This window comes from Kryptolebias marmoratus, linkage group LG24 (genome assembly GCF_001649575.2).
Source record: "Kryptolebias marmoratus isolate JLee-2015 linkage group LG24, ASM164957v2, whole genome shotgun sequence".
In the NCBI taxonomy this organism is placed as follows: Eukaryota; Metazoa; Chordata; class Actinopteri; order Cyprinodontiformes; family Rivulidae; genus Kryptolebias; species Kryptolebias marmoratus.
Window position 1 is genome coordinate 11,354,840 of NC_051453.1, and position 26,476 is coordinate 11,381,315.

Here is a 26,476-nt window from a genome sequence, read left to right on the forward strand (position 1 = left end):
CAGAGCCGCATTCCTGTGCATTTAAATAGAAAAAGTCATCATTATGTTGATGGGAGCAGCTCACCTTTCCACGTCAGGAAGCAGGAAGAGGCTCGGCGGCTGCTCTCCCTCTCCGTGTCCGTGTGAAAGTGACTGTCCTGTCCCGACACCCGGCGTGTATGAGTGTGTGTGTGTGTGTGAGTGTGTGTGTGTCCCTCCACGTGGGATGAGTTTTAACTGGAAACGAACCGTAAAGAGGAATGACAGCAAAAAGTGAGTAAAAAAAAAACAAAACAAACTCTCTTCAGCTCCACGACCTGTCGGTACTAGTCGGTGTCAGAGGCCAGCAGAGGCGGGTAAACCGATTAATCGTCTCCTGCTACCACTCGGTTATCTTGAAGATAAATTTAAAGATAAGATAATTATATTATTTATAAAGCATCGACTGTGAGACGCGCTCCTGCGCTGCTGCTGAGCTGGCGCCTTAAAGTAAAGCTACAACTAAAGACTTTATCAACATTTTTTAAAAAATATATTTTTATATAACTTTAAACCCAGTGTGAGGTGAAAAGGAGGATGATAAAGGGTTTTATCTTTCCTCTCTCTGCTCCCATTAACCAGTTTGCAGCCTGTTAGACAACATTTCTTTCATGGAGCAGTCAGGCAGGATTACAGCCGGGGCTGCTGACGTGCAGCTCATGGAGAGGATGATAACATGATACATGACATTATTGTCTCAGATGTAAATATATATGGATCCAAGCACCCTGTCCTGAATGCACACTTTTAGGCTCTTGGGCTTCTTTGTTTTCAAATTTAAAAAATCTGCACGAAAATGCTGTTTTATTAGCTTTTCCACATAACAAAGGTAGACATTCCTTTAACGACAAAGTTGTGTTTTCTCAGTCACGCAATGATGGATTAAAAGCCTCAGTTTCTGCTTTATTTGGCTCTTTTCTGGCACATTTAGGTGAGGCACCTCGGGCCTTTTTGTGTTTAATGTTCAACCTTTCAAATGAAAAGCAAATATCAGGGATTTCTTTTTTTTAATCATCCCTTAAATCTATATTGTGACCCTTTGGAAGATTCCTTGTTTTGTGTGAATTAGTCATTACCAACAACATGTTATAAGTTTATAAGACTGTAACACGACTACTGCAGTGAGCACAACTAAAACAATATTCGCTGTTAAAGCTGTGTTTATCTTTAAAATGTGAATATGTTCTTTGAAGTCATAAAAAGGTTTTAGTTTCTTTGTTTCCGTGGAGAGACGGAGCAAAGGAAAATGGGATCACTTTCTTTAAAGCTGCTAAAACGTCTCGACGGATGAGCCACTTTTCAACCTGCAGGTTGAAGCTTTTCCTGTTCTCTGTTTCCATCTTTACAAACGTTTGAACCCTAAGATCTCCGAGCTTCTCGCCTCGCTGATGTCCTCCTTTTTTTTTTTTTCCCCGGTCGCTCCACCAGCTGATATTTCTGATAGTTTTCTCGGATCTCCTCGCAGGGGTGGCGAGCAGGCACGAGACCTCCCCGACGACATGGACTCCCCGGGCGGGTACGTTCAAACCCTGTCATCTCTTTTCTTACAGGAAAATAAGAACTCTCTATAAGGATAACTGTAGTAATTGAGCTGTATTTCTTATCTCAGCTTGGCGGTCATAAACAGCCCAGAACTGGATCCCATCATCACAGATTTCAAGTAAGTGTCTTCAGATTTTTGAGTCATTCTGTGACTTAACATAAAGATCCCAACTTGGATAGTTTCACAGATTCCATTAAAATGGTAATATCTATATAACTCAACAAATAAGGGTTCATAATGTCATATATCTGGGAGTGGGATACCAGGGAGTGTCACATATATCACTACGTGTGCTTCTTTGGCTCCCACGGTTGTGTTTCCTAAACAATAGCTGTCCTTTCAGCTGGGTTTCATCCCTCGAGTGTCCCTTCTTTCCTCTGAGCAGCCTCCATTCTGCTCCTGTGTTTCAGGTTACAGCTGCCAGACAACAGAGATGCTTCAGGGTCGACAAATCCCCCGAATGGGTAAGCCCGAGCGCCGGCTGCTCACCGGTTGTACAGCGGGGCTTTAATTAAAAGGAACGCTCTGAGAGTCTGTCAGAGGTCAGCTGACGTCCTGCATCATCTGCTACTTCACATCCACACGCTTTCCATTCAAGCCAGTCGGAGCAATTCTGTAATTAAAGCTAAAAATGGTCCAACCAAGTATCCCAATGTTATCGAACAGTTCTCCTGAGTTCAATAAAAGGGCTTACATTGTTTATTATTACTATGATTATTATTAGAGGAGGCAACGCTGCAAAGACCAACTTTTCCCTCCCTCAGCTTTTTACAAACATGTCAGCATCAAATTCTAAATGAGGAAAATGGTTTTGTAATCCCAGCATTCTGTCTCTATTTACAGATTTTAAAATAAACCTTTTCTGCCATCTGACAGCAAATGGGAAGATTGTTTTCCAAGGTTTCAAACCAGCTTCTTTCTGTACACTAATCTCAGTTCAACACCATTTTGCTCCCAATTGTAACTTGGGAACACCTTGAACTGGACTTGAAGCTTCTCGCAGTGATTTAAAGAGGCCTTAGGAATATTAATTTCTTATTCTTCAGATGGATTTGTCTGCATGTGCCTGAGATGGGCCAGATGCTTTGTGGAAGGTGTGGAAAAGATCGACAAGCATAATGAGCTTTAAGATATTTAAGTAATGTACAGATGTGTGTGTGACCTTATATATGTAGTCTGGTTGGATGATATTTGGAGCTTTCTTGTGCACTCACAAAAAGGAATAGTAGTGATTGATTCAGTATTTTGAAATAATAGACAGTGTTGATTTTTGTTTTACTGCTAAGCACGGAGAGGTTTATATCCCGGCCTGACCATGTCATATCCCACAATGCCGCGGGGAAGTTTTTCATCAGTGGTGACTGAAAGAGTCCTCTTGAGAGGAACTTGTTGGAGTTTTCCAGAGATTTGAGAATACGTCATCACTCGCCATTTTACAGCTTTGAATTTTCTCTCAACTCTTGCTTTTTTAAAAAAACAAAACATCCCAACTTAAAGATGCGTACTTTAGTTCACATTCTTCAAAATATGCCTACTGGCTTCAAAATACTTCAAGGTGGGGTTAATTGACAAGAATATGTTCTTCATTTTACACAGTTTTTCCACATTTACATATTCACACCTTTATCTCTCCAAAATTAGAGCTTTAAAAACTGATTGTTTATTTTTACCTTTGCCTTAAGTCTTCCTGGCTTCTGATTGGTTAGCTCTGTCACGAGGAAATCAGAATGAGGAAGTCTTGTTGGCGTGAGGCTGTTAAAATAGAAAGAGAAAGAAAGCTGCTTAACCAGGTTGTACGTTTCCATCAGGATGATTTTTTTTTTTTAATCTAACAGCTCTGAAACTCTGAAGCTTGTTTCATTTCTGCTTTCACATTTCCCCCCACTCCATGGCTGAAGATGTGAAGGCTTCTGAATTGAAAAAATGCTGAATAAAAAAAAAAGCACTTTCAACTATTAGTCTTATTTTTATAACTTGCTTCACGCAAGACTCAAACAGGCCGAATGCTTAAACGCCAGCAGCGGTTCATTTCTTCTGCGTGTACGTGTGTGTGGACACAATAATCCTGCCAGCCTTTTCTCAGAAGGATGAATCATCATCTTTGCAACTTTCAGAGAGACAAAAGGGCTTTTCTGCAGCAGACGATTTGCTTTGATGGAGCACATGAAGCACCTGTTATGTATGTAATGCCAGCAACGATTCCTCTCTCCCGTTCAGGTGTATAAGTAGAGCTATAAACGAGCATTGCAGAGTAAAGGATAGCTCGTCACAGTCTGGGCTGTGGAAATGTGTCCTGCAGCACATGTTTTAATAACCAAAGGGAAAAAGAGTAGAACAGCTCCAGTCGTTTCTTTTAAAATGAACCTTTTCTTTCCCTCAGCCGTTTGCAGCTGTTAACCGCTGTGGCTCTTCAGTCAGGATCCCCCTGCAGTCCTCAGTTTGTGCCACTGCAGCAGACCAGACCCAAACCCTCCTGCAGCACCCCCCTCCCCTGCTTCTTTACTCCTTTATGTTAAACCTTCCTCCCCGAAGCGGCAGAAAGGGCAGGTGTTGTTTTACACAGCCTCACTCTTGTTTTATCTCTCACTTATTCCCTTTTTTCTTTTTCGATTCCGATGTGAAAGTCCTCGGCCTCTAAAGCTGTGGTCATTTTGACCCCTCCCCTGAGTCAGCTGTAGCCAATCAGAGCAGAGACTGCAGTGTGTGTGTATAGGACGAGGCTGACGATCGGAAGAGGTGCGTGTGTGTGTGTTTGGGGCAACACAGACAGGCTGTGTGTTCTCCTCTCGTGTGTGATAGTCATCCCGATCTCATTAAGAGCTGCTGTTGCTGCTACGTCCAGCCTCTTCCTCCCTCCCTCACTCATTCATTCTCTCTCTCTCTCTCTCTGTGTGTGTGTGTGCTGTGTGTGTGTTTCTGCCCGTCTGCTGCTTCTGCTCTTGTGTCTGCAGCTGCAGAAAGAGCCACAGATCATTACTCTGCGCCGCTGGGTGAAGGCCCCAGCCTCACTTCTGCAATTTTCTCTCCGTACCTTTTTTATTTTATTTTATTTTTTCCCCTCTCTCCTCACGCTTTGCCAGATGAAAATGTCACAAGAAGAAGAAAGTCTGTCCAACGGGTAAGCTTCCCGCTGCATGCTTCGAAGTGATGTGCTCCTTTTAGTCGCTTGGTCACATGAGGGGAAGACGTGTTTGTTTGCTGGCCGTGACGCTCAGGCATGTGGACGGACTGGCTCAGTTGGTTGTTTTCTATCGCAGCTCGATGTGCTGCCTCTGAACATCCTAAATGGGCTGGAACAAATGTGCGCAGAGTTCTGTGAAGCCGAGTCGACAAACTAATGCTTCGTCACTCTTGTAACGCTGTGTATGTGTGTGTGTGTGGAGGGGAGATGGGTGTGCATGGCCACATTACAGTGATGGTTTTATGTGTGCATTCAGCCGATAACGATCAGCATTGTGCAACTTGCTCTCCGGAGAAATTAACAGAATTGCTGAGTTGAAACTTTATTAAATTATGGAGACAATGCGTGGTACGCACATCCTGAATCAGGCCTCGTTCTGTTCATTGTCACGACTGTTTTTCCTTTTTTCCCCACAACTTTTCCCTTCATTTAAAATACCTATCTGAGTGATCGGTATTGATGGCTGCTTTAAGGTGTTTTTTTAGGCTCAGATTGAGCTAAAAGAGCTGTTTTCCAATCGGCTGGCACCAGCTGAGGTCCAGGTTTGACGAAAACTATAAAAGCCCTGATTGTTTCTCTTGTTTGATCGACACTAACTCCAGCGGCACAGTGACCTCTGGTAGTTTGCTGATAAGTTTTCTCAGTTTGTCCGAAGTATTTGTACAACAGCGACTTAGAAGCTCAGGTTTATCATCCATTAGATTAGGCTTGAGGTCTGAAACTCCTGCAAGAGTTAAACACACAAATTCAGAGCATCTCTTTTCGTTGAGATTAGGGTTTGGGTCAAGAAAAACCGATGCCCTAAATGAAGCAATGCTCCTATGTAAACTAAGGAGAACCAACGACTTGTTTTATTTTAGGCTTTTATTTTTTTAATTAACTTTAAAGGGAATAGTTTGGATCTTTTAAAGTGGATTTCTGTGGAAAGTTTAAGAGCTGTTAATATCTTACCTGTTGTAGATAGCTCTTTGAGTGACTTCACTTTGGAAAAATGGGGTTTAATTCTGACTAAAATGACAAGCTAATGGCTAGTCAGAGCAGGGCCAAGACCAAAGTGGAGTCCTGCCCCCTTAAAACGGCTCCAATTTTAAAAATATAATCCCGATTCAAACAAATGCTTTGTCATAAACCTTTACATCCCCATTAATTTAGCATTTAACAACTATTTGCATCAAATTTTGTGGTTATTTACAAGTGGTTTAGCAGCAGCAGCTACTTGTAGCACTTCCTGTGCAGCCTGGGGCATTAATGTCACAACATTTCTGCTGGAATAACTAACGAAAAATTAATAAAGGTGTATTCAAACAGTCTCTACATGAACTGTTGTAAAGAAAATAAAAATGACATTGAATTTAAGGTGATGGCAGTCCACGCTGGTCTCGGCTTTAAACTCTTTCTCTTCAAACTGAACCGCACTTTAAAAGATCTGAACTATCACTTTAAGTTTTCTGTGGTGTTTTTTTTGTGTGTGTTTTGCCAGTTTGAAACTGTTGAGGGTGAAAACGATTTAATGTACATTAGAAGCATTAACCCATCGGTGCAGTGTAGTTTGTGCACCTGGTTTTATAGTCTTTGGGTTGTGCGTAATGTATGGGTTACCAAGCAACAGGCCACCGTTAGTCCTGCAGGGACTTTTATGGTCCATACAGGAGTTGTCATTTTATTTATTTCCCTTCAGTGAACAAATTGAAACATAAAATGGGTGAAAAGGCAAAGTGTGGCATTTAGATCACACTTGACAACAACTCAACATCTGTGCTTTTATTTGAAGCAATAAGACTCGCTGTTCGGAGGGAACCCAGCCACCTTTGAGTGGTCGTGACACCAACCGGCTTTTGCCGTTTGGCATAAACGAGCTCCCTTTGTGATGCATTAGAAAACGCTGCACACTTGTCGTTCTTATTTAGGGTCGAGTGTTGAGATGCGCTCATCTTTGTGACTTCAAAACTAAATAAACTGTCAATAAAAGATATTTACTGTCGAACTTAGGATACACAGACATGTGTAGGGCTGTTTTTTATTATCTGGTCCTAAATAATGCCACAGAAATCCTGGTCATTAAAGGAGCATCAAGTGTCTAAACAGCATAAACTGCTCAAAGTGCAGGTTTCCTGTGTCCTCAGATGAAACCTATTTTTGGAGATATGGAAATCAGAGCATCTTTATTTAAGTTAAAGCTGCGTACATGGATTACACTGTCAGTGTTCTAAAAAATAAGCAAAGGTTTACATAACCTCTATAACTTCATATATAGAAATCACGTTGCTGTAACCTCCTATTCAACAGGTGAGCGTTTTATTAAGTTTTTTTCAGGAAAGGCTGAGCCTTAATGTTCTGATTACCTGATTGTAGGAAGTTCTGACATCAGAAGTATTTGTCTTTTTAAGACAGACGAACTTAACTGTATTTAAATACCCTAAATTTCAGACCAGGCTCACTTTACTGAGCAACAAGTTGGTGAGTTCATCGATCATAAATCGGATTTAAATGTCAATTTGACCACAAATATATAAGCAGTAGAGCTGTGATGTGTGTTAGTCCCAACAGACGGCTCTTTTTCCTCCCACAGAGAGGAAATAGAAGGGTTGGTTTGAGTTTAAAGTTAATGATCACATGTGGAGAAACATGTGACTCTATGGCATTTTTAATAAAATCACTGACATCAGTGTATGTTTTGTTCCCCTGTTTTAGCTCCCTCCTGACTCTGTTAATAGTTGCTAATGATCTTTCTGTTGTCTGTAAAAAAAAAAAAAAAATATATATATATAAAGAGTTTGAATCGTTTAATGAATATTAAATATTTGTTTAATTGCATTAGTTAAATTAATATGTATTCTTTTAAAACACAACCCTGTATTCCATCTTATATTTGCACTGAGTTTTGTTTGTATGTCAGTTTTCACTTTGACATCATTTTTTTAATTTCAAGACATGCAGCACTGTGCAAAAGTCTTGAGTCACCTCTCATTTCTTTATATTTTGCTTTCAAGAACCCCCCTCCCCCCAAAAAAGGTTAAAAATAAAAGAAACCAAACTTTTTCAGTTTTTCTTTGAACTTTGGCTGCTTTTTTTCTCATTGTAAAGAAAGACAAACAGTGATCATGCATTTGTGTTTCTTCCTCAAAGCAGCCGTGTGTGTGTGTGTGTGTGTGTGTGTGTGTGTGTGTCTGTCTGTCTGTGTGTGTGTAGGGGTGTGTGTGCTGGTATCAGAAAACTCGGCTTGTTTCTGGTCATATGGTGAACACAGCAGTCACCCGCATGTTATTAGCCAGAGCGTTGCAGAGCTGTGTGTCGTGTGTGTGTGTGTGTTTATGAGACGAGTTAATTGTTCCTCCATGTTCCTGACAGACAGGAATCGAAAGTTTGCCACCGCTGTTATCCACAGGAGCTGCTGCTGTGTTCGCTCTTGCGTCGGGCTCGCTGCAAAGATCACGACACCTTAAAATTACCTTCAAAGCTCGTGATGTTGGGGCTTTAATTTTTGCTTATTTCTTCTGTAATTTGAAGCGTGATTCAAACTGAGACGACGTGAGCAGCGAAGGCCTCTCATTTAGTCATTTAGCTTGTTCCTGTTTCTGTTTATCTATAAGTACAGCCCTGGCAGTGTTTTAAAAATGATCAGCAGGAGGAAGATGTAACCGAACTGTGATAGTATAAATATTTGATGGGGGGAAGCAGCAGGATTTCATGCAGGTCATTCAGGGGATTTTTTAAGGTTTATTGAAGGCCTTTTATTGGAGTAGAAGTAATTTTTTCTGATATGTTTGATGTGTTGTAAATGTTTATTGTGTGAAATGCCTAATCTGATATAAACTCCTCATGTAACTGATTGAAGTTATTGGGGATTGTTTTCAGCGTGGTTTTATTTAGCTGTGGTTGTGTTCTGGTTCTGCAGGTGCTCGCGGTCCGACCTGTCCCTCGCCCTGGAGGACTGCATGACCGCCTTGGATCTGTTCCTCGGAAATGACTTCGAGGAGGCGCAGGCTCGCCTCCAAATCAAGTAAGAGCTCTCAACCTGAACCAGACGGCCGACGACCTCGCCTGGCTTTGTGCTTTCGTGGACAAAAAACGAATGACCCCCCCCTCCCCGAAACCTCATCTTTAATTTCCGCGCAGAGGCAGGTTTGATTTCAGCGATAGAAAGGCAACATTTTAAACAGGAAGCAGCACATTTGTCATGCCACAGTATGTGAGATCAGGTAAAAATGGCAGATTCATGATGGCTTTAATCGGTCTGTTGAGCATCAAGCCGTTGTAAACTAGTGCTGTGCATGTAAACGTTTCTGATTTGATCACATTATTGTTATTTAGATTAGAGAAAAGCCACCTTGTGCTTGAGGACAGTGCTGTCAAAGTATAATCCCCTTCCTTTTCTAACTGTGTCAGGTTTGTGAACAAAACTGGGTAAATCGAGCAAAGCGACCTCTAACCTTTCAGCCGTTGTGTTGCCCTCTGACCTTTGACTTGTAGGCTTTTTTGGGGGCTGATGAGCATTCCTTCAGGCAGGTGAGAGAAACGACTGTGTGTAGTTTTAGTGCCACTGCCAGGCTGCAGATGTCTGCTGTGGCCCAGTTTCTCCAGCTGCCTGCTCAGGGTTTGTTTCTTCTGTGGTCTCCATCAGTAACCCAGCTGTAAAACACTTCTTACAAATCTGGGTCCAACCAAGGTGAAATATAAGACTGAAGACATTTTCATCCCGAACTTTAGTTGTGAATAATCATCTGTGGCTCCCTCACTGGCTGATGGTGTGACAGATTGGACACATACAAAGCCTGAAACGCCACAATTAATGTTTGCATCACCAATAAACCATCATTTTTGCTGGATTTCTCAAAAATACTGTCATATATTTCTCAGGGTTTGTTGGTGTTTGGCTGCTTTGACTTCATTTAAAAAAAGTTCCTGCTCCAAAGTGGCAACAAAGAGAAAAGTTGGAGCTGCTTTTTAATATTAATGTCAGTTTTAATTTGTTTCAGAAAGCACTCTGACTCAGTGAGCGTTAAAGAGTTTTTGTTTAAAAGCGCTTTTATTTTTGGCTGCCTCTACTTGATGGAACTGGGCCAACATTAATAAAGCTTTAAAGTAGAAACTCTGCTGTATTTTACCGTCCGTGGGTCAGAACCGGACACTTGTGTCCACACAGCGGCCTGTAGGAGGTTTTAAGTCGCGATCTGCTTTGAGTTCTGAACACAAAGACAGACTCCTTCCCAACAATCACACCCTGCCTGAAATTCTGTTCTCCCGTGCCGTCATCAGGTTACCCCATTGTTCCTCTTTTGTTCTCTGGGCTATTATCAGGACCTTTTCTCACTCTGCTGTTGATATTTCCTTCATGTTGCCTTTTGAGGGCTGTGAGCCACTCCTTAGCCCCAGATTCTTCTTTTCAGGACAAGCGTCTGGTTTGAAAAGCTTTCCGTCTTTTTGTGCTACATGCTCAAATATGGTTCTTGTTGATACGAGTCAGTATTTACTGTGGCATATCATTTAGTTTTTATAATTAATAAATGAACATAGCACAAATATTTTGTTGCCCGGCAGCTTTCTTTATGCCCTGAACATCATGTAATCATGACTGAAGGTTGGGATTTGTTGGGACTTGACACTCCAACAGCTGAGGCTGCTCTGTTTCCTGGTTTTCTTCCTTTTTTTATTTTTTCATATTCCTGCTACCCAAAATGCCTTGGATGAATTATGGTTGTAACTTCTGGTCAAGGCTCCGTAGAGATACTAATAAACTATCTAACATAGCAGAACATCAGAGAAGAAGCTGGTGTTTAATCCATATTTTTATTTAGATCTTCACTCTTTGTGTACATCTGTTTTTTTTTTTTAATCTATATTCTTTAAGACACTTATTTCAGCTCAGTCATCAACTACTAGCTTCATTCCTCAAGAAATAAGACTGCTGTACCCCTCAAAACACTCTACTGGACATGAGAAACACTATCTTGTTTTATTATATTTTATTTTATATGAAATGACAAAATAAAATGGTTGAATACATCATGTGCACACGTGCCACAGCACCGCCATCGGCATCACCGAGGCAATAAGAGCCTCTCCAGCACAGTTAGAAGGTTTTATGGGGTTAGCACATTGATGCTAATTCATATTTCCACATGCTGGTCAACCAGTTATTTGCAATCAAATTCAGATGCACTTAGTCAGAAATGGTGTGTTTTGCATGCAGTGATGCTCTTTCCATTGCTTCACTTCTTCCTCGTGCTCTGACGTGTTGCAGAGCTGAATGCAAGGCGTGCCTGCACTTAAGTGATGAAGAAATTACATCTCAGCTCCTCTCTTGCGTCACGAGGCGGAAAAAAACCCCAAAACACACATTTAAACCCAGCTGTTGCAATCAACCAGAGCTGCAGCTCCATTTTAGAAGATTCAGAGTTTGCTGTAATGCCTAAATAAACCCGAGACAATGGAAAAGTCATGCATGCAAATGTGCCTCTGCTGCTCCACCTTTTCTCATTTCCTGGTTGCCATACTTTTTGTTTGGCTTTTAGTAACCTAGAGCCAATAATAAACTGATTTACGGTAAAGGTTAAGCTTCATATAGGTTCTTAATAGTTGAGTTTGTTTAAGCTAAAAGACATGTGGAGGAAGACAAAGACGCATCCTTGAGTTTTTACAGCATTTTGTAATAAATCTGAAGCTAATTATGTATAATATTGTGCTCAGTTTCAGTTAATTAAATGTGCTCATTGCCAAACATAAAAAAGGTTATCCTGAACTATATCAAATGCTGCAGTTTGAAAGATTTTGCTTTGGTAGGTTTCCAGATGTGTTGATAAGCAATTCTAAAATGCAGGTATGCACTCAATGTAAACAAATCCCTTTTATCTGCAAGCTTTACTGAACAAATCTGTGTTTAAATCCACACCAATACATCCAAAATGTCAGACTTCTCCATCTCAAATGGCTCCTCTATGGACGTCTCTGTTGTTTACCTATTTTCTGTCACTATTTTCTGGCTGTTTCTGTAGGTAAACAAAGGCGTGTGGTAGTTGGCAGCCATTCGCAAATGTTCTCACAAGTTTTTAATTTAAAGACTCGTTAGCGATCGATGTGACAAATGAATCTGTTTTTCGTAATTTCTGATTTTTTGTTTTTTGTTTGACTGGTCTTCATGATTTTGCAATGAGTACATTTAAAAACAATTCATTCATGCAAATTACAGTTTATGTAAGAGACAAAGCTGACCGGTTTGAGCTGACTGATCACACAGGCGAGTCACGTGAACGGCAGTAAGCCCAGCAGATTGACAGCCTCTCTATCTGCACGCCTCTGATTGCCTATTAACAAAACGTGCACGATCCTACCACGTGTTTTAGATGTGTAAACAACCAGCGTTCAATTAAAGCTGAACACTTTACATCTTTTTAAACCGTCAAGCGTGACAAAATGAAAAGTTGCTGTTTAGGCTGTACTTTTTTAAAGGATTTAGTTCTAAAAATGGGATGAAACTGGAGCAACAGGTTTGCTTTAACTAGTTTAGCAAGTATATATACCAGGAAAAATGTGTCACAAACACTCATACATTTCTGCTGAAAGCCTATCAGGTCAACCTGTAGAGTTGGCTGTGATTCACCAGCAGCCATAGATGGTTTTAGACTTTTTTATGTAGGTTAAGTCTTCAACAGGACATGTAAAACCTTTCTCTTTTCTTCTGTCACCTGCAGTGGAAAGGCAAAAGGCGGGCGATAAAGTTTTTGTTTGCATTTGTGTCTGTGAGTGTCTGTTAGTAAGATATCTCATGAAGCACTGAATGGATTTTAATGGAAGTTTCAGAATGTATTCAATGGAGGTACATCTACAACTGATTAACTTTTGGAGTCAAACCAGTTCAAGATGGTCGCCGCAGCTAACTGACATTCAGTCCTTTTCATAGATATTGAGCTGGGGTTTGATATGGTAGAAGCTGAGAGTGATTCACAACACGCTCTGAGCTTGACATCTTATAATATTGCATGAGAACTTTGTCATTTCTCAACATAAAGTGATCTCAGTCTGAAACTCTGGCGTGAGAGGTGGGGGGCGATATGCATTCCTTTCAGGGATGCTAGGCCTTTAATCTAAACATGTAATCTTTTCAACCACTAAAATAACATTTTGTTTTGTTTTTCAGGTCCAAAGACAGCATGTACCACGCTCTGACCTATGCCACTATTTTAGAAATGAAGGCCATGATGACCTTTGACCCCCAGCACATTCTGGTTGCGGGAAGCACCATGAAGGAGGCACAGGCTCTCTGTCAGCGGTGAGACGTTCTCTCGGGCTTCGGAGTGAAACGCAAAGAGGCAGATAAACAATAATGACAGGGAGGTTTTTTTTTGGTACTTCCTCTCTGGCTGAGTCAGCAGCCGAGATGAAGGCCGTCTCTGAGCAAATTTCAGAGGACTAATCTTTGCAAACAGCGATAGTTAGGCAGAAGGGAACATGTTGCTGCTTCTTATGATCACTGGATCTCCTCGTTTCATTATACTAAAACCAAAGAAACGAGCTGAGAGCTTTCTGACTCATTGCCAGGAAAAAATACAGATTTCTGTCACATTTAGTCTTGAAGCCTGTGTGAAAATGAAATAACACAACTGTAAAGCTGCAATTTTCCATATAAAGGTTGTTAATGCTCGTAGGAAACGTGATGCACAGTCTGCAGCATGTCTCAGCGTCCTGTGTTATTCTGAATGAAGCTGAGTCACACTTTGCAGGGAAGTGAAATTAGAGAAGAAATGAAGGACAGAGCAACAATTAGAGTTTTTCTTGTGTTCTCCATCAGGCACAGGAGGAAGTCGACCTTCGGCAGAACCTTCACAGAAGGTGAGTAGATAGAACGAGTTTAATGGGTCGTCATTGTGTGTGGAGCCTGTGAGAGGTGTTTTAGTTTGAATTTTGCCGTGTGACGTAATCCTTTTTCACCTCAGAGGAACTGCACGCAGAAGTCTGCTATGCCGAGTGTCTCCTTCAGAGGGCAGCACTCACCTTCCTTCAGGTCAGCAGTCAGGCTTCAGCCGTTTTAGTCCGCCGCCGTTTTCTGAGAAATTGCCTTAATCGCTTCTTGCTCCTTTTCCGGTTCAGGATGAAAACATGATCAGTTTCATCAAAGGCGGGATCAAAGTGAGAAACAGCTACCAGACGTACAAGTGAGAATCCCGAACACGTTGCCACTCGGGCCTGTGTCTTTTCCAGCTTCTTGTGTTTCAACACTTCAATACGCTCCCCTTTACAGAGAGCTTCATAACATCCTCCAGTCCTCTACATACACCCATGGTGACAATCACGGTCATTTTGAGGGCGGCGTTAAACTGGGAGTTGGAGCCTTTAATCTTGTAAGTGGTATTCTGAAAGTAGAAGTGTCTATAAATGGTCATTTAATATTTCACAAGCATAATACGACGTTTAAAAAGCATAAAACTGTATGTGTGTCATTTTGTCATGCCTACATGGCTGGAAATTAAACTAATTTAGTTGTACAGTTTAGAAAAAATGGCTGGCTTTTCTTTTACCCTGCTTGTCTACTTCCTGCAGATGATTTCCATGCTGCCCACGCGGACGCTCAAACTGCTGGAGTTTGTTGGATTCTCTGGTAACAAGGTGAGTCCTGCTGAAGGCAGATAAACGTGCAGTATTTGTTTTAGATGTTTTCAAACCAAGTGAGACTTCCTGCTCTCTGATAAGAGCAACTTATCCCCCCGTTCGTCTTTATTAAAATGAAAAGATGGGTAAATATCGTATTGCAACTAATTTGCGAGTCAGCACAGTAATTATTTCTTGTGAAACCCTTTATACTACTGATATGACAGTGAGGCCCTTGACACTTTTTGTGGAAGCATGAAACAAACTTCTCAACTTCAACCTGAAACTTGTATCGTGAGTAACAACACAACTGTACAATTTCTTTACTGAACTATCATTCTCTTACCACAAATTTAATTCATGCAAAAATCATTGCTAAAAGTGAAACTCTGAAGTTTTAGATCTCTATTACTTGGTTCTCTACAACCCCGATTTTGACAAAATTAGGATGTTGTGGAAATGTAAACAAAATGCGATGGTTTGCAAATCTCTTAAACTAATGTTTTTATCGCAACAGAACATAGTAAACAGATCAGCCGTTTAAACTAAAAAAATGTACCTATTTTTTAGGAAAAAAATTAGATATTTTTGAATTTGATCGCAGCAATCCATCTCAAAAAAAGTCCGGAAAGGGCCGAGCTTACTACTGTAGAGTCTGTGAACATTTAGGAACCGAGGCAAGCAGCTGCTGGAGGTTTTGGAGGAAAATGTTGTCCCATTCTTGTCTGATGGAGGATTCTAGCTCTAACAGTCTTCTTTGCTGCATTTTTCATTTCTTGATGTGTCAGGTTTTTTTAATTGGTGAGAGCTCTGGACTTCAGGCAGACCCCTTCAGTGCCCAGACTCTTCTACTACGAAGCCATGTTGTAATGTTTTTTTTTGCAGACTGGTGAACCTCTGAGAGATTAATCCACTCTAAAATGCTCCTTTAAACCCAATTGAATTGATTCATTACAAAGTGCCTTTCCAGCTGTCTTTTCTTTCTTGGCACATAGTCTGACCACTACACATTGTGCTATATGTTTCCCTAAAACTTTTAGTCTGTTTGCACAATATTTCTGAGAGGCAGTAGTTAGGAGTCATCTTCAAGGTTTCACCAAAGCATCTACAATTTCATGCCCTCTCATTAAAGGAAGATCTTATTTTAAAACTCTAACATGAAAGGCGACAGGCGATATGCATTCCTTCAAGGAATGCTAGGCCTTAATTATGTTTGTTTTTCTTCTTTAACCAACTGATTCTTTTATTTTGAATGTCATTTTTGTCTGTGTTTGTGATTTGTGTGCGCACGTGCAGGAGTTTGGTCTTCAGCAGCTCCAGGAAGGCTCTGCAGAAAGCACATTCAGGTCGTTTCTGTGTAACATGCTGCTGCTCTGTTATCACACATTCATGAGCTTCATATTAGGTGAGCTATGATATGTCCATGCATCTGGAAAGAAGCATAAAGAAGTCAGAAAGCCTTAGTTTATTTTGCACTGAATGTCCTTGGCAGGTACTGGAGAAGGAGACGTTGAGGATGCAGAAAAGCTTCTGCAGCCGTATCTTAAGAAATACCCTAAGGTTTGCTTTGTTTGTATTCAAACGTCTATAGGACTGAAAATGTCACGTCCTCAATTATAATCTTTTTTCTTTTTTTTTTCAGGGATCCATATTTTTGTTCTTTGCTGGTCGAATAGAAGAGATCAAAGGCAACCTGGATGCTGTAAGTATTTTTTCCACACCCTAAAATTACTCAGCTGGTAGAAATACCTTTACTCCTGCAGTGAACCTGTTTTGAAATGATACAAGTAACAAGGTGACTTTTTTTTTAAAAAGAGAAACTGTGTTTATTATCATAACTACATGTAAAAAAGTCAAAAGAATCATAATTAGGACACGTTTCAAGTTTTAGTCCTGTATCAGGTTTATTTTGAAGTCAGTTTGTTGTCACTGAATTATTTACCAGATTATTTTAGCATCCCACCGACCCATTCAAACACGGCTCTCATTGTAGGCTATCAAGTTTTTCGAGGAGTGCTGCGAGGCCCAGCAGCAGTGGAACCAGTTTCACCACATGTGCTACTGGGAGCTGATGTGGTGCTTCACATACCAGCGGCGCTGGAAGATGGCCTATTTCTATGCAGATCTCCTAAGCAAGGAGAACTCGTGGTCCAAGGTTGGACACCAAACTGTGGAATATAAAGAAGTCCTGAAAAAAAAAATTGAATGTGTTTAAAGTTAGTCAGCTCTGTGTAGGTAAAGGAGTTTAAGATGAGCAGTGCTAAAAAACCCTTTGACTTCAGACAGATGTTGAGATGAAAAAAGATAAGAAAACGACCTCTGTGGAGAGATCCCAGGTAGCCCTTTTTATATATAAAGTAAGGAAGCGATTGCAGCCGTAAGCACATTTTCTTTCTCCCCCCAGGCTACGTACGCATACATGAAAGCAGCCTATCTCAGCATGCTGACTGAGGATGATTGTCTAACCTTTGGGGAGACTGCACTGACTCTGTTCAGGTATGAACTCAGATGCTGCTTAAATTACTTACAACAAAGTGAAAATAAGATAACTCACTCTGACAGATCTTTAAATTGGCATGTAAATGTTGCTAAAAAAACAATCTGTTGTGACTGACTGAGAAAGCGGAACCTGAACTGACTGCCAAAAGCCATAAAGTTAAAAATGAAACTCAAGGTCTCAGGTTTATTTTGCTCGTCAGGTTTAGGGTTTGTTCTCAGTCAATGTCAGCAGCCTTTCATCTGCTGAAGACTCTGAAATGATGCCCAGAAAGCAGAAGGTGATTGGGAGAGAAACACAAATTGTATGGCTGGGTTATCATTATTCGTGGCGTAATTAGGAAATGACAATTATCAGGAAAAGTGAAAGTCAAGTTCAGTTTAGCAAACCAAGAATAATGTTCAAAAGAACTAATTTTAGATTTACCAGCCACTGCATCTTCAGGAAAAGCTATGAAACTCTGGCGTGTGGGTCAGCTCTGTAGCAAAACCTCCATAAATATGACCTGAAAGAAAATTTGTCCTCAATCTTCACTTCAGAATTAGGCATCAAGGTGTAAAAAAAACAACTACCAAATAAGCCTAATTTATCTAAACAAACAACAAGAGGTGTATTCTAAAAACCTTTCAAAACAAAAATGGAAAACAGGGTTCCTGAAATGGTGTTACTGAATACTATTCAGGCTGTGCTACAGAAAAAAAGGGCGAAAAAAACAACAAAATGGCTCCTTTTTGAGAGGTTGGGTGGGGGAAGGGGTCTTTTTAGTTAAAAAAAAAAACAACTGGAAATAAAAAAAGCAACAAATGGTCAAATTTAATTTATACTTTTTTTTAAATCAAACAATTTATTGATCAATTTGTTATCCACAAAAACAGAATTTTTGAATACTTCCACTGTATTTATCATTGTGTGCCTTGAAAAATCACACGATCTGCGTGTTTTTACATGAAACATTTGTACCATGTCTCTTACCACGATGCTGGTGTTTCTGCTTATGTCGTATCGTGTTTCAGGCAGGTCCATGGGCTGAAGCAGAAAATAGCGGGGAAATCTTTACCAACTGAGAAGTTTGCAATCAGGAAAGCCCGCCGCTACTTTGCAGAGAAACCAGTTCCTCTTTCTGCTCCTCCACTGGTCAGTACTGGACAGATTTAGCATTAGCTGTAATATACTACAGTGTCTTATTTTTTTTTTTTTATATAACTAACATGGTTCAAATACCAAATATAATAAAAAGCTTAGATGCGCTGGTTGATTTTTGATTTTTCAACGCTTAAAGTTTCCCAGCAGTTTGCAGAATATTACTTGTTCAAGTGACCCGATTTGAGCCACAGAGAAAATGCTTTACCTAGAGCAGCAGAAAATGACTCCTAGCTCACTGTAAATGATTTATGTCTGTGTTTGTTTGGTGTCTAGGAGATGATGTACATCTGGAACGGTTACACCGTCATCGGCAAACACAAGGACCTGACGGAGGGCATGCTGAAAACTCTGGATGAAGCACAGGCTCAACTCGAAAACAACCCAAGTATTAACAAAAAAACACATACACCTATTTATAAAATCAGTCTCTTTTTAAAAAAATAGTGAAAGTTGGTTTAAAATATGCTTAATGTTTTAAATAACTCGACAAATGATGTGGGTTTTTTTTATTTGTCAGGAACAGAGTTCACCATAGATGATCAGTGTCTGCTGAGCCTCTTGAAGGGGCTCTGTCTCAAACACCTGGGACACAAAGAAGAAGCCGAACACTACTTTACCCTCGTCCTCTGCAAGTAAGCCTCTCTCTGTGTAACACAGAGTCCTGCAGACACGAATAAACCGTTTCTGTCACCAACCAGCCTGTTTGAGTTTTCACAGTATCTAATTTTCAGTGAAGACGTTTAGCTCTGCGCTGAAATTCAGCTGGTATAAAATTTGAAGGGTGACTTGTTTGAACAGATGTGACTTCCTCCTCTTTTGTTCTGTTTGTGTTTGCAGTGAGGCTCAGATCAAATATGACCACTACCTGGTTCCTAATGCCCTGCTTGAACATGGTCTGCTGTGTCTGGAACAAGGCAAAAAAGATGACGCTATTAAACTACTGGAAACAGCAAAGTAAGCATTCAGCATTTCTAATATGTACTTTTTAAAATTGTGATTTATCCATTTTATTGCAGTGCCTAATTGAACTTTTACATGCCGTATACACACAGTGCTTCACCAAAAGTTATCATTCTTGAAATATTGTTTTATTTACCGTGCATTGATTCTTTTGTATGTTTTTATATGTTTAGTTTTTGAGTAAAATGCATCATTGTATTGAGAAAATCTGCCTCTATTTCAGACACAATTACAAAAACTACTCCATGGAATCGCGGACGCACTTCCGCATACAAGCTGCTTTGCACAAGGCCAAGGGAACCGGAGAGAATGGCATCAACGTGCCTTCCAGCCCATAATGAGCAGAGGAGGGCACACAAGTGCAGCGAAAGCTTTCTGCTCCTGCAGTCCCAGAATGCAACACTCAGCCAGACCAGCTCCGCCTGTTAGGGCTGAAGACTTTTTTTTTTTTCTTTTCTTTTCTTTTATCAAGACTTTAGATGAAAATGGAGGCAAGTTTTCCTCATGTGTGCCATTTTTATGGACAGCTGCAGCTCTGTGTGGCCTTCATTGGATTTGGTCAAACTGCTTTGCTCTCTCGGGGAGAAAAATTACATTTAACTTCACCTCTCCACACAATTTGAAAAAAAAAGAAATGTGTCTCGTGTTTATGAAGTAATGACTCCAGCAGGCCTTTGTGTCTTTCACAATGATGGCATTAGAATAGAAAACCAGGCCAGATTTATTTAATGTATACAATACCTCGTCCCCAAAGTTATAGGCATGTGCAGCGCAGGATACTAAAGCATCAAACAACCTCAAATACATGACAGACGCTAATCCCATTAAGCTGGCAGCACTGTGTAAACTACTGTCAACAAGGCTCCTCCACCTTTTTGTTTAATGTAAACTAGAGGTTTTAAATCAGGTGACATGTAATTTTGTCCTGACGCAGGTAAATATCAGATCATGCAGCTCACAGCTGAGTCCCTGAGGACTGAGGCCATCTTCGTCACGTTCTCATTCGCCATAACCAACCTGATCGAGCTTAATTCTGAATCTGGGATCTGTGTATTTACACTACATAAGAGGTTAATTGTGTCTGTCTGAATCAGTGAGCATTTTATTGTGTAAGCTATGTTATTATTGTTCACTTGAAGCATACTGAGATAGTGAAAGCTAAACATTTATTAACGCAGACGACTCAAACAAATCCGTTTTTAAAGCACCCTGCGTTGTTCTTTACATTTATCCACTGTAAGTGGCACCTTTTACATGAGTTGTCCTGTTTTAAGAGGACAGATGAATGTGTCTTTTAGAAAGGCAGACTCCCTCCTTTTCTCCTCCTGGTGTGTGTGGGACGGGCTCCAGCAGTACTTGAGCTTGAACAAACAGGCCATTCACAGCGAGCAGCCAAAGGACTGTGTGCTTGTCCTCCTGCTGCATCTTTATTAGGTGAAGAAACTCTTAACCACAGCAACCACTGAGGCTACGTAGTCTGTGAGAGTCAACAGTAAACATCCTCCGCTGCTTCATTATGACCTACGGACAGAAGAACTTGAAAACTATAACCACATCTCGTGTTAAATATTTATCTGTGTATGAACAAATATGGCTTTCCTCTAAAATAATTGGTGAGTGGGTTTTTGGAAAGTATGAGCACCTGACATTTCAAACATATGAACTCGTTTGGTGTCTTGAGAGTGTTGGAATAAGAGTCCTGCTGATTTATTTATATCTGCTAAACATTTGGGATATAATTTTATTACTTGGAGTCAGTTTCTAATATTTTTTGGTGGAGGACATGTTTTAGAATTGTTCTAATTGCAGTCACTCTTGAATATTTCAATATAATATCACACTTTATGTTCTAATAATTAGTTCAATTTATTTTTTCTTTTGCCCTCTGGTTTTGCACACACTGTCTACCTGGAAGAAATTCAAACCGAACATGTTTTGAGTTTACACGATGTATTATACATGGAGCATGGTTACCCACTGAGCAAAAATTGTTTTCCTTTCCATGTTTTTGTTGTAATTTATAATGAAATTATGGCGGGCAACTAAAAATGCCATTTTCTGTTGTCTTCTTTTTTCTGTTTTATGTGTGCACTAGAGTTTCCATGTAAAATATGCACACTGAAGTGATTTTATTACAGAACAAAATTCATTCTTTCTTTCTTTGCTGTCTTATTTATGTGCCTGAGTGAACGTTTCCTCTTAAAATAAATATGCACAAACAGAGCTTCAAACTACTACCAAGTAAAAACTTTAAAATTAGGTTACCATATAAGACTTAGAGGAAAGGTCTGCGCAGCAAAGACAAACTGCTGTTATAACGAATACATTTCTTTTCGAGATTACAGCTCTGTGTTTATGTTTTCAACGCTGGATAATATGTCCACATATCTGATTGGCTGTCAACAAGACCATAATGAATGTAAGCGCAAGTCTATTGGTTCGTTGTCTAAATGGGCGGTGCTTCCCCGCGCTACGTCATCATCTTTTGTCGTTGTTCAGCAGCTGCTTTGAAATTGGAAAGTCCCTGACAGCTAGACAGTCTTCAATCAGGAGAACTGTGAATAACCTTTTTTTAAAAAAATATTTAAAAAGAGGAACGCATTTTTTTATTGCATCTGCAGACATAACATTTTGTCAAAGCCGTAATTTAGGAGTTTAAACGAGATGTTCCCCTCCGAGTGCTAGCTGGTGTTAGCAGGCTAGCTTTTTGTGCGGCTAGCTGCTGCTAGCTGAGGGATGTTTTGTTGTTGTTGAAGAAGGCAGCCCTCCCGTCGTCTGGGAGAGGAGCTCCATCAGCTGTGAATGGGAACTCGTCCTCTCGACGCTATCCTTTCTGCTGACATTTTCTGCGAGGGCGAGAGAGGCTGTGAAAGCCCTTGCTGAGACGGCGACGGAAGCAAGGGAGCAGCGGAGTTGTTGACAGAAGAGGACGGAGATGGGAAACTGTTTGAAATCTCCGACCTCGGATGATATTTCTTTGCTACACGAGTCGCAGTCGGACCGGGCCAGCTACGGAGACGGTGCTGACCCCGACCATGAGCCGCCGCCCCCCTATCAGGTAACTTTTAACACGTCGCCTTTTTCTCACAAGGGTTCATTAAAGTTCAACAAACTGAACTTTACGTCGTGTGTGGTGATGATGCTCGGACGTTCTGGCCCTGTTTCCAATGTAGGCTTCACCTGCCTTTTTCAGCAGCAAAAGAAAGGACCTGGATCAGCTGTTTCCAGATCTGAAGTCATCCCCAGGCAGAAACCCAGCCCACCGATCCCATCCGTTCATTGAATATAATCCTCCTTTATAACCCAAGGTCCTTCCTCTGCACACAGTTTGACTAATGTTTTCATTCTTTCAGCTCTGATCAGCCTGACTAAAATAGAGGTCATTAAAACACACCTTGACCTTGTAGTTTTAGTTGATGGGACCAAGAAGAAAGAAGCCTACAGCTCTGGTATAGGTTTGAAAAAGACAATTCACTTGTAATGCTTACTTTAATAACTCCATTGACTGCTCCGTGCAGCAGCAGTATGAGATCATCAGTTTACACATCAAGTCATGTAGTAACTGTAAATACGGTGCTTGTTGTGAACCACATTAGGTGTGTTTTTTTTCTGTGAAGATGTGGCTGGTAAGTGGTATTTAAGGCACTAAGTCAAGCCAGGGCTTATGGGTAGGTTTAAGATAAGTATTTTAAAAACATAGCAGGCTGAATTCAGTCAGTGTCCACACAGGATGAGCTGTTGTGGTAAAAAAAAAAACAACATTGCATAACTCTGTAATTTTTAGATTCAAAATAGTGTGACGAAGTCCATTTCTTTCATAGATACTGTTTGCAACCATAACAATAATTTTTTATTGTCTGACATTCAAAGTTATAATGAAAGGTATCATTAACATTAATATTTAACAAACTAGATTAATAAAATGGACCAAAATGGGAGATTTTTGACGTCTTAAAGATTTTTTTTTTTTTTTTAAATACCAAATTTGCTGTGACCAGTAAATCTTCAGCTCTCACTTGCATTGTGAAATATAACGTATTATAAATTGAAAACACGTCATATGTGGATTATTATAGCTGTCATTATTTCACCTTTGGGTGCCTCTGATGTGAGGCCACTGCTACCACAGGTAGGTGTTGTACTTGTCAAATTAATTTGAGATGAATACTAATTTTTGCCACTGGAATTAGATCAATGTTGCTTTTTACGTCATCCATTACGGTTTATGGATGCAAAATCATAAACCTAAGATACTCTAACTTAACCTGCTTGGTGATCAATGAACAGCAGATATGAAAGTCTAAATTGGAACAAGTAAATAACGCTCATCAGCGTAAAGAGTAAAGGGTTTCTTCTCTGTAAGAACAAGAAATAAATCCACCGAAGTTTACTCTCAGAAATATGCTTCTGCTGATTTTCAGACTGCATTTGGGGGATTTCAGTAACCAGGTGGCTGTGTTGGCAGTGGTTCATAAGAGAGATGGATGATTTCTACGATCACCTGCCAAGTATCGATAAAAGCACTTCCCTTTGCCAAACAATTCACACTGGGGCCACACTTTGACGTGGATTATAATCCCAGACCAAATGTCCGTGCATTCTCTTGATGTTAGAAATTAAATTGTTTTGAATTAATTTTAGATAATCTGCAATAAAAAAAATAACAAAAAACGTACCAGAAATCACCTGCTGGTTAATGCACGGGCTCCACTTCATTATGCTCAGCAAATTTGCAGCCTGTATTTATTATTTGAAGTCTGCTGTTTAATCTTGGCATTAAAACAACCGTGTTAGGTTTATGGTTAAGGTTGGCGTATGTTGCTGTCGTTGTTGTCTCTGAGCGTGGCGCTTGGTCTTTTCTTTGCTACCAATGGTGCAGATACACTAACTTCCCTGATGATTGTCTCCCTCTGTCCATCCTGACATATATTTGGTGAATCAGGATAGATTACTGTTGTTCCACACATCTGCTGTGACATATCTGATGCATATTTAACCTTTGGAAAGTTAAAATGTTGATTTCATGCTCAAATAGTGTCCATGAAATTTTAGAAAATCTTTTTTTCAGACATTTTTCACTGTTTAAATCAAAGTGCAAAAACAAAGGAAAGTTAATCTGATTGAAATTGATCATTCTAACTTGTCAGTTTTGCACTGGATCATCTGTGAAGACATATTTTGTTGCTCAAACCCACAAGGGAAAATTATCAGGCCATCAAGCTGGGCCGGTTTGTGAAACTTTTAACCTCTCAAGGCAATGCTTCAGAGTTTCTTGGTATTACATTTGATCAATACATGTATTTGTGTCCAGATTACCTGAAGCATGCCATGTCTGGTGGGTAATTAGGTCAGTCAGCTGTGGTGAGGAGGGATGGTGTATTAAGCAACACAAGATCTGTGCAGTTTTTAAAACTGCTCTAAATCAAGCTTTCTGTCGGGTTGAGAAACTCTGCATGTGCGAGTCTGGGTATACTGGCAAAGTTTCATAAGAGGGTTAACTAACTAGTTAAAATCTACTTATAAAAGACTCTTTCAAACCTGCCAGCTTTTTCCTCGGAACCACAGTAATTGGTACCTTCCCAGTCTGAACCCATTCTGACAGCACCACACATAACGTCTGAGTGTTTAGAGTCTTAAGAGGCAATATTTAATAAAAGAAGGGCAGGATTCTCCTTTGTGCTTTATTTAAAAGCTGAAATGAGTGTGTTTCAAAAGGCATTTTGTGTCCTGGTGCCAGTTGATTGTAGGGCTGATAATCCCAACAGTGAAATCCTAAAGCAAAGCTAACCTGAGCTTTGGCCCATGGTGTCATTTAGTTATTTACAATGGTGTGACACTGGGTTGTAGCTGGTAGGACGGTCACCTCACAGCTGAAAGGTCTGTAGTTCAAATCTGGACTGGTACCTTTTTGGTGTGGAGTTTGCCTGTTCTCCCCATCCTGGATGGGTTTTCTTCAGTTACTCCGGTTTCCTCCCACAGTCAGAAAACATGAATGTTACGTTAATTGGATATTCTAAAATGACCTTAGCTGTGTGTGTTGGGTTAGGCTTCAGCATTCACTGGGCCTTCATTCCCCCTTGACCCTGAAGGAAATTAAATTGGCTGGTATAAACTCTTTAGCCAGTGTTTGGTGTGTCCATATCATATTATATTAGTATATGAATGGCATCCACACACATTTATAGTATAAAATGACATTCACCACGGGGGTTCATGCTGCTTTCTTAGGTTGCAGTCATTCCTGGGCATCTACCGTCAGCAGTTAATTAGAAGAAGCAGATTTTCACTGTCTGAGTCTGTCCAGTGTCTGGCTACCGTCTGCATTTGTTGCTGTTACATAATCTCAAGGCTCAAGGCGAACTAAAATCATAAATCAACAAAGGCAGATTCAGCTGTAGGCTCAGTACACGAAGGCTGACTGACTCAAATGACTGCAACAGTTTAGTTGCTGCTCGTGCTGTGATTTAGACGATTTGAAAGTGAGGTTAAAATAGGCTCTTACGTTTTAAGATGCTCTGCTTGCCGTCGAGTCGTGATTCTGGTGTTGCGCGCATTTCGAGATTCCCCCAAATCTTTGAAGCCACATCACTAACACGCACATTTAAGCAGCCCTTGTGTGTAAATTAGGTTTTGCGTCCAATGAATTTTGCAGACGTGGTATGTAGCCTTTAGATTGGGGGGAGGGGTGGATGTTATTAGCTAAGTGGATGAGATCATTGGGCTGAGGCAACCCTTTTTGCCGGTGTCTGATTTAATATCTTGTCAAAACGACTGAATGAGTGTCGAACGTTGTTTCGTATCGAACGGGGGTAGTGAACAAAGCAGAGGGAGTTTCAGTTCAGGTTGTGGTGTTAATATTGGCTGACACTGTTAGACTTTGCCCGTGGGCTTTTACGTAGACTGGGATCTGCTGAGAGTGTGGTGATTTTGGGTTTGCACAGCAGCTGGTGAGACGGTTGCTGACTCATTGCTGTAGGACTGAAATGTGGGAGATAAGGAACCCCTGAGTGCCTGCATTTGTGTGTGTGTGTGTGTTTTTAGCTCTTTGGAATGGCTTCTAATACCCAAGTGACTTGTACTTCAGATGAACATGATGACAAGTGTCAAATAAAATAAAATAAACTCAAATACTTATCAGCACTAAAATAAGTCTGGGTGGTAATAAAGTATATTAGGGTATCTATAATCAACAATTGTATCACTTTATTGAATGTGTAAGCTATGTGTACTGAATGTCCAGCTCTTCAAAGATCAGAAATAGTTATTGAAAGACTGGGTGACTGTAGAAGTGCACTTCAGCAGAATAAATCATAAATGTGGGGGCAGAGGGTGGGGTATGGTAGGGTTAGAGGCAGGGGTGGAAATTAAAACATTTGTCCACCAGCCACTATGGCTGGTGGACAGATTTTTTTACCAGCCACTCAAATATTTTACCAGCCACTATTTTTTGTTGTGACAAAAAGTTATTTCATATGATGATGATGATGGAGGTGGGTGGAAGCAGTTGTGGTGCCCTACAAGCTGAACAACCCCTCTTTCTGGACACTGCATG

At 40.4% G+C, this 26,476-nt stretch overlaps 2 protein-coding genes across 4 annotated transcripts in view; both read left to right on the forward strand.

Annotated features, from left to right (window-relative positions):
- Positions 1 to 44: 44 nt before the first annotated feature.
- ttc39a (tetratricopeptide repeat domain 39A) lies at positions 45 to 21,078 on the forward strand. Of its 3 annotated transcripts, none has more exons than XM_017407420.3 (21): positions 45 to 252; positions 1,447 to 1,534; positions 1,628 to 1,678; positions 1,972 to 2,025; positions 8,638 to 8,742; positions 12,877 to 13,008; positions 13,528 to 13,568; positions 13,673 to 13,740; positions 13,827 to 13,891; positions 13,978 to 14,077; positions 14,277 to 14,342; positions 15,621 to 15,729; positions 15,817 to 15,884; positions 15,967 to 16,026; positions 16,318 to 16,479; positions 16,729 to 16,820; positions 17,835 to 17,955; positions 18,238 to 18,349; positions 18,482 to 18,596; positions 18,802 to 18,918; positions 19,148 to 21,078. In XM_017407420.3, exons 1-21 carry the CDS (start codon positions 240 to 242, stop codon positions 19,260 to 19,262), a joined length of 1,854 nt encoding a protein of 617 aa, XP_017262909.1. In that variant the 5' UTR covers positions 45 to 239; the 3' UTR covers positions 19,263 to 21,078. The 3 variants fall into 3 exon arrangements, with proteins under 3 accessions (XP_017262909.1, XP_017262910.2, XP_017262911.1); XM_017407421.3 differs by having other exon boundaries at positions 1,484 to 1,534; XM_017407422.3 differs by lacking the exons at positions 45 to 252; positions 1,447 to 1,534; positions 1,628 to 1,678; positions 1,972 to 2,025 and adding an exon at positions 4,509 to 4,679.
- A 322-nt stretch (positions 21,079 to 21,400) lies between these two features.
- Positions 21,401 to 26,476, forward strand: part of rnf11b (ring finger protein 11b) — a 29,162-nt gene continuing 24,086 nt past the window's right edge. The window contains exon 1 of the mRNA XM_017406859.3: positions 21,401 to 21,982. Coding sequence (XP_017262348.1) covers positions 21,860 to 21,982 — 123 coding nt within the window. The 5' untranslated portion in view covers positions 21,401 to 21,859. The remainder of the gene's footprint in view (positions 21,983 to 26,476) is intronic.

Excerpts from the sequence above, each read along its gene's own strand:
- ttc39a (XM_017407421.3), top strand. The coding sequence starts at position 50 with ATGGGAGCAGCTCACCTTTCCACGTCAGGAAGCAGGAAGAGGCTCGGC. Across the intron at positions 1,679-1,971 it reads CCCATCATCACAGATTTCAA|GTTACAGCTGCCAGACAACA; the intron begins GTAAGTGTCTTC and ends CCTGTGTTTCAG. Across the intron at positions 13,892-13,977 it reads AACAGCTACCAGACGTACAA|AGAGCTTCATAACATCCTCC; the intron begins GTGAGAATCCCG and ends TCCCCTTTACAG.